The 13,818-nt window shown below is 36.2% G+C and overlaps 1 protein-coding gene across 1 annotated transcript in view; it reads left to right on the top strand.

The window, feature by feature from the left end:
- The window catches only part of LOC137406741 (KICSTOR complex protein SZT2-like), a 136,864-nt gene that overhangs the window by 54,107 nt on the left and 68,939 nt on the right, over window positions 1–13,818 (top strand). The window contains exons 24-30 of the mRNA XM_068093375.1: window positions 6,882–6,976; window positions 7,398–7,561; window positions 8,164–8,306; window positions 10,371–10,483; window positions 10,614–10,825; window positions 11,763–11,956; window positions 12,757–12,997. Of these exons, the coding sequence (XP_067949476.1) occupies window positions 6,882–6,976; window positions 7,398–7,561; window positions 8,164–8,306; window positions 10,371–10,483; window positions 10,614–10,825; window positions 11,763–11,956; window positions 12,757–12,997 (1,162 nt within the window). The remainder of the gene's footprint in view (window positions 1–6,881; window positions 6,977–7,397; window positions 7,562–8,163; window positions 8,307–10,370; window positions 10,484–10,613; window positions 10,826–11,762; window positions 11,957–12,756; window positions 12,998–13,818) is intronic.

The following is a 13,818-nucleotide window of genomic DNA, read 5'->3' as shown; positions in this document are numbered from 1 at the left end:
ATCTCATTCAAAAGGTTTCACAATGCCAACACGGAGCCTCCATAAATTAACTGAATACAAACATTGGATGAGATAAAAAAGAGAATGCCAAACGTTATTGAAGATCTTTTGTAGCCAGCTTACGGCTTCTCACAACACTAGAGAGAGGGAGACTAGAGAAGCATAAAGCAGGAGCTGGTGTGTCTCAATTACTATAGAGGCCCACTGTATTGTGACTAGTCTAATACATACAATACCTTCAATCATATGCTGGTATGCCCTCATATCATGGCTAGCATCTCCTCTCTGCTAACAATAAACAATAGTGGTCAGATTCAACTTCAACTAGTTTTAATCATAATGCTCATAGTAACTGCCCTCTAGCGAACACAGAATCTCTTCTGCCTTTTACTTTAGTTCTAGAATATTGCAAAGCCTGCCACTATAGTTTGAGTCCTTGCTAAAAATATGACATAGGATATCTAAGGTAAAGGCAGCTATACAGAAGTATGCATAGATCCAAAACAGTCTGTTGACATTGCTTGGTGGTTGCCTGCTGATCTGACAATCCCTAATAGACTGTCTGAATTTATAAGTCTGCTTTGCCAACATAGTATGTTGTAACGATGTAGTTAGAATTAAAATGGCAACCTGAAAGATGGGGCGGGATGTAGCATGCGCTGTATAAACATCGCTGAATAAATATCGGTACTATATGGCAATTTATTGAACGCAGTCAAGAATAAAGATCATTCTTGGTTATTCACTTGTCACGTGAGTGACAGCATGACACAACAGTTGACTGCGTCTTTTGTCTGTGTGGATTACCCATTGATATGGCTAGTGGAATTAGGCCATGACTGTCGGACTCTGTGACTCTCTTGAATGCAAGTCCTTTATAGACATTCTATTGTGCGATTGCAGCAGACACTAATGCTGAATGAAATGACAAGTGTATTTTTGGTTATGTAGCTTTGAAATAATTACTGCTTACTACCAGGTTTTTCATTCTAATTCGCAATTGTTGTTTGTAGAGTTATGTAAGGTGTCCTGAAGGTTATTTATGGTTAGTACTAACTATTCAACTAATCTACCGATTGTGAAGGGGTGGACGAATCTACTAGCTATGCATTCCTGATAATTTAAATAAGGGTAACACATTCTAGCAAAGAACTGTAATTTGTATGTGATCAAGTATGCAACTAGCCAGGAACTAAGGCTGAAGTACCATGAGGTAGTAAATTGCTAGTATATAATATGCTCAAAAATGTTAATATAGTTTATTTTCAGATTTCCCAAACATGCCATAATAAATGTTCAAAACATAACTGATACGGTAGGCCTACTGGGTACATAATAAGGATTTGTTTAGGCATACTCTAGGACACTTATGTATTCGCGTCATCTAATTTTCGCGGAGTCATCCTCTCGCGAAAATTTCATAAGCGGAACTAAACTATCATAACAAACGAGCGAAAACGCGAAATTAGATAGCTTTGTTCATTGATATCCACAATAAAATCGTCATATAGAGGGACCTAGACGTAATTGATAGTCCCAAGAAACAAATGGCAGCAAGCGATCAAATTGAATTATCGATCTCGCCCATACATTTCTACCCGCGGTTTACAAGTACAAACTAGTCCTAAGTTGAAAATTTTTACTTACTAGCGAACTGGACCTGAGGAATCTAATCTGTTTGTTCCACTGCATTTATTTTCACATCACTATATTTTCGCACTCATCAGAGCCGCGAAATTAAGTTGCAGCGAAATTTTAGTCTGTGTACTCACGAAACTAAATACTAGCAAAATAAAAGTGTCCTAGGGTATGTGTATCCATAAACTTATAAAATCTTTGAAATGCAACTTCCACCGATACTCTACTGCTGCAGCTTGACCGCTGCAGTAGCCACTCTATCGGTCAAAGAAATAACTTTCTAATGTATCTAATAACAACACTTCTAACATAAGCCCAATACATTTTTATAAGCAAACTGGTTGGTTATTGTAGCCTAAAATTTTGAAACTATCTTTTAAAACCTTGGGTCGGGGTTTAACGATGCATTTATCCACTGTCGACATACTCTGCCTGACTTGGTTAGCATTTACCCTCGCGTATCCTAAAAAATTACTGTAGTTCTCCTACGATTGTGATGGGTATGCGATTGAATTTCAAACATCAAACATATTTCCCATCTTGTACCTTTTCATATTTCAGGTCGTATAAATTATGTTTTATTACTACAGAAATTTGTGTGGGATAGCTGATGCAGGCCACTATTTACCAAATGCATGCAAATAGATGATCCAGAGATACATAAACAGATTATCAACTCTTTTAGCTCGACTATAATTTCCTGCTAGGAATCAGTAGTGACTTGTTAATCACATAATTCAGTTTGAAGGTTGTGGCCTTATGTGATCAGGGAGAGCTGCAGCCATTTCGGAGTCTCACATTTCTTGTTAGGAAGAATACGAGGTCTGATCCAAAAGTTCCCGGAATGGAGTTGTATACTCGTGCATATTTGCACGATGGAAAAACCAATTGCAGGATTGGCTGGGAAACACCTCTGGAGTGTTGTCACAAAATTTCAGGTTGCTATGACAATGCGTTCTCATGTGAGCTAACGATATGTCAAGGTCTGTCCGGTTCTTCCGTCATTTTTTAACAAATTTATCGTCATATCTAATCAATCGAAATAGCGTAGTTGCATTAAATTTTGTGCGAAATTAGGGAAAACAAGTACTCAGACAGTTGAAATATTAACTATCGCTTTTGAAGATGCTGGTCTAAAGAAAACACAAATTTTTGAGTGGTACAAACGTTTTTATGAAGGTAGAGACAGCACTGAAGATGACGCAAGGTCTGGCAGACCAGCGCCGGCAAGAACTTGCTCGTAAATTGTTAGTGTGAGGTCACTAGTCATGCCAGATCGACGTTTAACCATTAGAGATATCTGGAGAGACTGGACTTAGTTTTGGAACTGTTCAAAAAGTTTTAACTGACAATTTAAACGATTTTTTAACAATTTAAACGAGTTGCAGCAAAGTTCGTGCCAAGCTTGCTAACTGATGATCAAAACGAGCTCAGGATGCACCCTTGCAACGATTTTAAGGAAGCTTTCAGGAATGATCAAAACTTTATTTTAAAGGTCGTAATATCCTTGTTTTTCCTAATTTCACACAAAATTTAATGCAAATGCGCTGTTCTTGTTTATTAGACATGATGATAAAAAAAATTTTAAAAGCGACGGAAGCCCCTGACAGACCTTGACATATCGTCGGCTCACGTGAGAACGCCTTGTCATAGCAGCTTGAAATTTTGTGACAACACTCCAGAGGTGTTTCCCAGCCAACGCTGCAATGGGTTTTTCCATCGTGCAAATATGCACGAGTATACAACTCCATTCCGGGAACTTTTGGATCAGACCTCGTACATGATAAAATCAAGGTCAGAACTGCATTGGAACCTGGTAGTGAAACGATGAGGAACAGAAATTTTACAAATACACTTGAGCGTTCGTTCAGCAACTGCATGCGCATTTAGTTGTTATACTATAGCTGTGCTTGTTTTGCTGTAATCAGTGAATGTACAACCTAAAGAGTTGATAAAGCAAGCCTGTGGTTAGGAAACAATGTTTGACAAGAGACTTATGCCAGTTTTTTCAAAGGGTTCTACAGGCTGATCTTGCACTTTAATGTTTTCCTGCGATATGTTATTCAATGGAGCTGGGTATCCATGGCACTTCTCACCCTAATCTATTTTTAGTCATACAAATGTTGCAATAAGCAAGCTTATTGTTTTTAGTATCTTTATAAAACAACAAAAATGTGCTCATCAATACCAGAATTAGATAATGAGACATGCCAAAACATTCTGAGCAATAACCAAATTAGTGTAGGAATCAATTACCGAACATATCAGGTCATCCTTGGCTGCCAGGTATCAGCCTTTGTCACTATGGCCTAATTCATATCATCATATCTCCCAACCAAAATAAGCCTACTCCTGCATGTTTGTTGATAAACAGATGATAATAGTACAATTTGTTCCTTAATAAACCAATTAACTGTATGATTTATTCAAACGTCTCTGTGGCAAAAACTATTTAGGTTAAGCTGTACCAGAGTACACAAGTAATACTTTACACAAATATTGTAAGCGCATAAAGATATATAAAAGTAGGCGTGGCAATCGGTGAAGGACAACTTTAATTTGTCGAACATTTTTTCAGCATTTTTGCTCAGGGCCGAATGGCTCCTGTTAGTCTCTACAGAAATAGTAATACTCAGACTTTGTGGATATATCTATACCATAAAAGGGTCTGTACACATTATCCTGCACACGTGTTGGAAAAGATAGTTTACATCTTTTTGAATCGCTCACAATTTATAATTAGTAACACAGACAATTACACACAATTAGTAACACATTAGTAATGCATTTCTAACATATCAAGGTCTAAGGCTCGGAAGCATTTGTCATTAAGGCTCGGAAGCATTTGTCATTGAATGACTTGAGAAAGTAATTTTCTAAACTTGGATAAGTCTGGACCCTTGGAGAATGCAGATATCTGACATGCCTGACAATTGAGCTACTTTGTCTACTCATCAGCTTCGTATTATTAGTGCCTGCTTCACAAAACCGCTATTCAATGTATCATCTACCTACAAAACTATTACTTTAAGAGTTGCCCTCTCTGCCTATTTTGCCATTCCCACACTATTTATCATTTGTAATGTTACTAATTATAGCATATATATATATATGTGTGTGTGTGTGTATATATACACATATACATTGGTGCACATATATATTTTTCAAAGCTGGTGTTTATGTAAGTGTGTAGTTCCAGTTATAGCTATAAAAATCTTGGAATAAAGAATCCGTATGGCAGAAGTTTTTATCTCGGACCTTCCCGTTCACCACTCCGACGTCTTACCAATTTAGTCACGAGCTTGATGTGTTCCTTGGGCAATATATGTTGCTATATGTGAGCAAATACCTTCCTATCGAATTACTCTTCCTGTCGAAATTGTTTTGGAGTTCTAAGGATTCTCCTTCTGAGATGTGAAGTAAACGTGCCATTGCTGTTTATATTTTCTTTTTTCTTACGATTTTTGATGTAACTGACCTGCTGCATTTTTTGCTGTTTCATTATCAATTTCTGCGATTTTTGTTATTGTATCTTAACCTCTAATGTTTTTGATGTTTAAGAGCAAAACATATGAATTGTTTACTTTTATTTTCTTTTTTCATCATCATAAATAGAAAACCTTTTATTAAAATTGAACACAATCTATATCTACCCGTCTTTATTCATAGTAGCAGTATACAGTACAGTTTATGGTGTAAAATGTTGAAAAAATGCTTTACCGAAGTTGTTTTCCCGCCTTGGAACGGATTAAAATTTACATACATTTATTCTAATGGGAAAAATGGTTTCGGATCTCGAACAACTCAGTTTTCGAACAACCTTCTGAAACGGATTATGTTCAAGAACCAAGGTTCCACTTTGCGTTATTAAAAGATAAACGCCGTTAAAAGTTATGAAATTTTAAATTTAAAGTGGTTTGAAAACCTTTACAGTTGTTTTATTTATTTTTAGTTTAGCTGTTTTGCACAAAACTTTTTTTTTCATGATATGAAAGTTACATTTGTTTGACAAAGTTTGAAAACCTTTACAAGTTGTTTTTATTTTCTCTCTTAATTTTTTCAACTGCACGCAACACTTCTCTCATGATATGTAGTTTGAAAGTTAGAATGTTGTTATTATATGTTAAATACAAATAAATTTTCTGTTCAAAGACTTTTTTATTACCCGGGCACCGCCGGGTAGCACAGCTAGTATCTATATTTCTCAAAGTATGTGTGTATGTGTGTCGTTCCAGCTGTAGCTATTAAAATATTGGAATTAAAATTCGGCGTTCTGATGGATTTGAACTCACGACGAACGAATCCGCAATTTCTCATCCAAGCCCTCCACCACTGAGCTACAACAGCATATTTATCAATGAGTTATCATATATCGTATACCGTATGCACACGCTAATTATTTTAGCAATGCGCCCACGCGTTACGATGCTCGTGTTAGAAAATATTTTTCGTAAGGTTCAATTACTATATCCAGGGTCAAGGCCAATTCTTCTCATGCGGACAATGATATTATCTCCTTAAGAAGAGCCTCGACATTCTCCCTCCGTTCGGCCAGATAAAGAAAGTACGATATCTCATTTTTACATTTGTACTGGTATTGAGAGGTACCAGTATCGTCATATTCAAAGTTTTGATGGATAGCTTCTGGTGGAAAAGTAACCATTTTTATACACACACTTCTATGCAAGAATTGATATTATTAATTCAACATATTCAGGACTTTTATTTGGTTTTCTCAGTTCATATTAATTGTATCATTACTCAATCTTTTGTTGTAATCGTAGCAAAACCGACTTAATTTAGCTATTACTTGCTAATTATTTCACATTTACATCTAAACCCTTTAATAGTTGTTTTATTTTTTCTAATTTATTTGACCTGCACAAAACATTTTTCTCATGATATGAAGTTTGAAAGTTACAGTTGTTTGACAAAGTTTTAAAACCTTTACAGTTGTTTCTGCTTTCTCTTAAATTATTTCAACTACACAAAACACTTTTCTCATGATACATGTATGTAGTTGGAAAGTTAAAATGGTAAATGTTGTTATATGTTAAAAACAAATCAATTTTCTGTTCAAATATGTTTTTATTATCTGGGTAGTACAGCTATTACTATATATAGTATATATATATTATATATATAGTATATATATAGTATATATATACTATGTTTATATAGGGCCTACTAGATATAACTAATTTCTGCATCATCTGCACATCAAGTCTCATGCTGTTTTGTAGGTGTTTCCTAAGGATGAGAGATGCATTACTCTACTGGTAACACTGGACCACCTACTCAAGCACTGCTATCCTCTCAGCCGTGCATCTATGTCCAGGTACTGAGCCACTGCTGTAGTAGTCAGTCATGCAAATGGCTAGAATGAATTCCTCCTGGCTGATGCTTACATGTTTTGTTTTGAGGTTGACCAAAGACTTCTTTCATCTCCAGTTAATGACTTGTATTGGAGGAGTAATAAATAAACACCTGGTCGCGAAGCGGCAAGGAGACAGTAATGGACACGGTTGATTATATCAATAACCAATCTCATTAATTTATTTCCCTGCATGTTGCTTTCACCTCCTAATACTTAAGTAACAGTCCATGGCCATCGGTCGTGACTGTCTCATTTTTATGCATAGTATTATATTATTTGGACTGCTTCATTACTAACCTAAAGATAACATTCCTTTTGTTGTTATGGTTAGTGACTCAAATGGTGGCTTAGCAACAGGACATGCATGGGTACACAATTGTAGCTCTTTGGTGTCTGGGAGACGAGAGAAGTTGAGCCCACAAAGTTCTGATGACGCTGACGCATCAGCGGATAGAGTGAAGCAAGTCCCATTCGTCTTTTCAGTCTTGAAACTTTTGCCCATGTGCCAGCAAGTGGAGACACTATTCCCTTCTTACAGTGCACCAGGTGATGACTGTCTCTCAAAGATTTGTCTTTTTGTTTGGCATATTAGAATTTAAATGATCTGCTTTCTGAAATTGTGCCATTGCTGGCATTATGACTATGCCTTATTTCTGCTCACCTGTTTATTGGTGGTCAGAAAAGCTATAACAAAATACATAAATTCCGTAATGGTATCTGTTGAAATAATGGTAATACACCGTATCGAGCAATGACCAAGCGTTTACGTCTCTATTTCTCTTTGAACTTAGTTTTGTGTCAATGTCTTCAAACTGTTATCATTTTTAGGATGAAAACTATTCCAGAAAGAAAGCTGTCAGTTTGCTGATTGCTCAGAAATCTTTTTTGTGCCACTTATTGTTTTATTTAAGTGGCACAAAAAATATCAAGATCCAGTTTATATTATGATAATTTCTACTAAATATGTAGATTAATTGAGTTCATGACCAGGTCAACTACTCAATAGATGCATGCGCATAACTGTAGATTGTATGTGTCACCAAATATCCGCTTGGTGCAGTTAAACTGCCACTTTTCAATCAGAATCATTAGAAGAATATTAAAACAAAGCTCGGAAAAAAAGCATGTTTTAGTAAATTATACTGCAGAGCATGCGGAGGAAGGGACGGCTTCTGCTGCCCGCAAGACCAATGATATCCTTTTTCACCATCTGATAACTGAACTCGAAAACCATCCAAATGCCTTCGAGATGGATCTTGTCCCAGAAGAATGCATTAAATTCATGAAGCAGGTAGGCACTAATACTGGCGCATGACTTAAAACAATGACTATTCTGTACACCTGTGTGTTTAACTGTGATGGACTTCCGAGTTAAGCTGTCTCATTTGACTTAACACGCTTTGCCTCACCTCAAGCTCTCTATATGCTACCCTAACATTCTCAAGGTATGGCTCTAATAAGATAGACAAGTTGTGGAAATCAGAGTATTAGTTGCATTCAACACAGTTTTATTGAAAAGGAAACTATTATTTTGACAAGTACATGTTGTATTATGGAGTTGCGCTTCCCTAAGAAGAAAGATAATTCCCTTGCTCATTAGATTCAGTCATCTTTTCTTTTGAATGATTACATGTTACCAGCTTAACATTATTCCAATAGCCATTAATTTAAACATAACTATTGTTTTACTTAGTTCTATTGTGCACTGGGTTTCTATGCTAAAAAAATAACCACGTTTTCAAACAATCACAAAAATTATAAGTAAAAACTTTTAATAAACTCTCATTGACTGCCATGCTGAAACCAAAATAGGTTGATGAGCTAATAAACCATCATATTTATTTCACATCGCTGTTATCTATTCTGCTTGTTGATAACCAATTGTTGAGGTTATTTATATTTTAAATTTAGTTATAGGAAGTTTTAAAGGTTTTAGTTTGAAAAAAAATAGTGTTAAATTAATTTTCCATTTTGCTATGACAGGCCATTAATAGAAATTACAACAGATTGTCCATAAGTAATCCTTTTGTTGACTGAGATTCAGTTGTAGCTTTGGCTGCTCTGCTTCCAAAATTTATAAAAGTAGCTGGCTATAACTTGAAAGCGTTTTTATTACATTTTAAAACCATTCTAGAATGTAATTAAAAATCATTATAAATGATTGCAAATCAATTAAAAGGATTTAAACACAACTGCATTGCGATTGAAATTGTTTGGTTATGATCAATTTCAATATATGAAAAGCTCTAATGGTAGTTAAACCATTTTTGGTAAAATTACCATTCTCTTATATTGATTACTGACAAAAACGCATAGAGATTGTCTCAATAATGTCTTCAGGTGTTGACTCTATGTAAAGATATATCATTTGAACTGTTTCTTGCTCCTGTCAAAAATTATTTCAGCAAACACTGGATAGTCTACATACATGTAGGAATCAAAGCTTCAGTTCCCCTATTTACAAAGGCTGGTGAAAAGCCCAAAAGTTTCATTTCGAATCAAAGAAACCATGTCTTAAATTTCACGGAACTCGTTTGATTATATTCTTGCTTTGTTTAAAAAATGCTCGATTTTTATTATGGCCTCATTTTAATGAAATGTGAAAATCGGTCGTTCGTAGATACCGTATATTACTGAATACTGTTAGAATGGGATTCTAACAGGGCTACCTATATGTATGTCTTAAACTAGACTTTAATGTTATGTATAGACATTTAGCACAAGTTTGTAATGAATTTCATTATCTCTTGGATAACATCAAAACTTGGAAAGTTAATGAGATTTATTTTGCAAACCGGCGCTGGCTTGTGCCGACGGTAGAATGAGAGCTTGAACTGGTAGCATAAGCTGGTGATTCTGGTGACAAGAGTAATACTAAATAATATCATTCGTAGACTTGTTAGTATTCCCTACCCATAGTAGATAACACTAACCAGGTGTCGCAACAGGTGTCGCAGCAGTAGCAACCTTTGAATTTTGTTAATTCTTTTCAGCGAAAGATCTTTTCTTTGAATTATGTTAATCATAGTGAAACTATCCTCTTCTGGATAAGATCTTCATAGTTGTCATACATCATAAGATGCTACTAGGGAACAATCTTTGAAGCATGGAAGTGCTGTGCTCCTTCATTCTTAAATTCAAAGATAGAATTTTATTGCTTTTGCAAGGCTTTTTCGATTTCAAAGTATCTTGGATTGTAAAGCTTCATTTTAGTTGCATTTTTTATGTGAAGAGTTTATTTTTTTCAGTTTATCATCAGTGTTTTTTAACTATATCTCAGCTAAAGTGATGGCTTTTTTAAATTGTGGGAGTTATCTGCTCTTTACAATTACAGTGTTTTTTATATTTTGCACAGCTGCAAGATAGGCCACGGTCTGATACTACTGACTCCCTACCTTTTTTATGGACTCCTCAAGTACCCACAGGAAGCGCTCCTAATACAGACAGAGATGATATGACAGCGCGGAGGTAGGTTCTTGATTTACAAATGGGTATATTCTGTCAGATGTTGTGTTGGTGTTTGGAAAATAATAGTTTTGCAACAAGGGAAAATGACTTAGCAAGATGTAATCATGAGATCTATGTGTCCAATACACAGTGAGAGAGCGATGGCCAACACCCTCGATTCACCAGCAAGTACTCTGCCCCGCGGCACATTACCGTCCAGCATGGAGAACCCACCTGATCTAAAGTGTTACTGTATTCCTGGCAGCGCTGACAAGCACGGTGTGGTTGACTCTGTTACTATGCTTTTTATGCCTTCATCTTATAAGAACTTGCAGAAGATGTGCTCCAAAACTCCCAGCAGTGGTCAGTATATAGGATGTAGTTTCGTTAGAGAGAAGGCAACTTTCTTAGATAGTTTGTGAATACTTTTGTAAATAGCTCCGGTCTCAATGTAGTTTTGCTTTAATTGTCCTTGAATTGGACTCGTATTATTTTAAACAACGTCTTTAGCCATGAGGGAACACACAACGTTACGATAAGCAGATACAAGAAATTAAGACAGTATTGCATGAGTGGGTAACTAAAAATATGAACAACTAAACATAAAACTGCCTTTATATAATATTTAAACCATTTGTTCATGCTGTTTTTATATTTTTGTCTTTTGGCTATTTGTATCACTTCCTTTTGTTACACAATCCTCTTTATTTTGCGGCTTCATGTATTTGCCCAGCCTTTCTTCCTATCCACTCGCCGGCTCTTTGTTGTTTGTTAAAGACTACAACGCACTTTCGAGTTTAACGCAAACTAGTTTATAGCAAATGAACACTACAAAAGCTGTACTTGCAAGATAGCTAGCAACACTTAATCGTAGCAATTTAATCATGCTTTTTGTTTTTCAACTTTTAATTGAAAACTTGTAGAAAAATAAGAAAAATAGTCAGGCAAGCTGCCTGTGTCTACATAAAGTAACATTTTTGAGTCGTTTGAGCTTTTTTGATGCCCCTGTTGACCAAACATTAAGCAGTCATGACGCCAGACATCATCATAATAAAAAGATTCAGTTGCAACTCACAGTACTAGTTTCGTTTTTTATTTACTCATGAAATAGTTTGTTAATCGTGAATAAAAATAGATAGCAAACGACTTATCTAAAATGGGAGTCGTTGGTATGAGTTGCTGTCATGGAGCATAGTCAAATAAAGCACATTTTACACCGCCACACACTTACCTGTTATAATACTAAACTATAGACCGTATAGTTTAGTTGCAAGTCTATCGGTTATCATTCAAATTATAGAGAGCAAAAAAGAGGAAATGGATGTAAGTGAAGAAGATGCTACTGTTCCTCCGCTGAATATCGATGGCATCCAAGCTGACTCAGATAATCGGTGCTTGCCACTGCCTATCTACATGTACTACTGTTCAAGAAAACTATTGGTTGACTGCCTCCTCTATCAGACCAGAGAGTTTATTAAAGCTGATGAGTACATTGTGAGTCTCTGCAGTGTTATTATAAATGGCATAGCAATTCTGTAAATATACAATCCTTTCGTTGTGAGCTCTTGTAATCTATGAGTAGATCATCACTGTGTTTCCATCCTTTGCATCGGTTCAGAGTTGCCCACTGCCGATGAGTTCACTCCCTACTGTTTCGGAGATGTGCTATAGATCTTTCTAAGACTCATGATTTATCCTTATAAAACTTGGTTAAGTAGACTCGCTTTTGGGTCACGGTCACTTTTTTAATTCATGTTTCATCAACTAGTTGCACTAAAAAGTGATTATTTTGTCACCCTCGTACAAGCAACCCATCCTTAGCATGTAAATGTTAATATAAAGGCAACAAGACAAGTAAAAAAGTAGTGAGTGGCATTAGAACGTTTTTGTAGCAGAAACCCGTGTGGCTGTGTGCTAAAATGTTTCTACCTCCACTTGGGAGACCCTAGCCGAGTATTATTGACGCGATTCCATCAGCCATGAGTGTTTCTATGATATCAAAGTACTCTCACAGTGAATGCCTTCGCACAAATTTCACGAAGCAAAGTGGTGTCAAATGCGTTCAGATTTTACTGTTTCTATGATTCGGAGTGGAAGCAACTCCGAACTCATTCGAAGCATGGAAATGCATTGTATGAGTAGTAGGTAGGAAGGACACTGCAATTGTCATGTTTGCCGATTTTTCTTCATACATTCTATTAATGTTTTGAAAGTTTTTTTATATTTTCTGTTTTAATTATGGTGACTAACCTTGACTATTTTCGTAAAAAAATTTTCTCAAGTATGGTTTGTAGGACAAGAGATTTGCATCGCAGGCAGATGGTTGCAGTAGTAGAGAGTACAAGACTTCCTATCGTTCTGATGAGAGTGACAGAACACCATCATCAGCACACAGACGTAGATATCGCACAGATTCTGGAGGTTACAAGCATTCATTTTCTAGGGCTACATCTATGGAAATGCCACCAGCTGACACCTCCGCCGCCAAACTCGGCAACTACTGTGAGGAGGCCTTCTGTAAGAGCTTCATTACAGGTGAGTTTTTATGCCAGAGATTACTGAAGTGAAGTAAATGATAGAAATATTGCTATGGTTGGATGAATGGTTGGAAATATTTTGTAAATATTTGCAAACATTTTTGCAAACGACTGCGCTATTTTGGGCTGCCATTTGCCCATATACACATAAACAAGGAAGCATCAGCAATGACACTTGACAGTGGCAAACAAGTGACTGTTTCAAATGTAATATGTATGATGACTGTACTGTTACTCAGCAATGACACTTGACAGTGGGGTACAAGTGACTGTTTCAAATGTAATACGTATGATGACTGCTGTTACTCAGCAATGACACTTGACAGTGGGCTACAAGTGACTGATTCAAATGTAATATGTACGATGACTGTACTGTTACTCAGCAACAACACTTGACAGTAGGGTACAAGTGACTGATTCAAATGTAATACGTATGATGACTGTACTGTGTTACTCAGATCGACACTTGACAGTGGCGTACAAGTGACTGTTTCAAATGTAATATGTATGAAGACTGTACTGTTACTCAGCAACAACACTTGACAGTGGCGTACAAGTGACTGTTTCAAATGTAATACGTATGATGACTGGACTGTTACTCAGATTGACACTTGACAGTGGCGTACAAGTGACTGTTTCAAATGTAATATGTGTGATGACTGCTGTTACTCAGCAACAACACTTGACAGTAGGGTACAAGTGACTGATTCAAATGTAATACGTATGATGACTGTACTGTGTTACTCAGATCGACACTTGACAGTGGCGTACAAGTGACTGTTTCAAATGTAATACGTATGATTACTGCTGTTACTCAGC

Source organism: Watersipora subatra, chromosome 1 (genome assembly GCF_963576615.1).
Source record: "Watersipora subatra chromosome 1, tzWatSuba1.1, whole genome shotgun sequence".
Taxonomy (NCBI): Eukaryota; Metazoa; Bryozoa; class Gymnolaemata; order Cheilostomatida; family Watersiporidae; genus Watersipora; species Watersipora subatra.
Note: the sequence above shows the minus strand (reverse complement) of the source record. Positions and strands in the feature narration are given on the sequence as shown.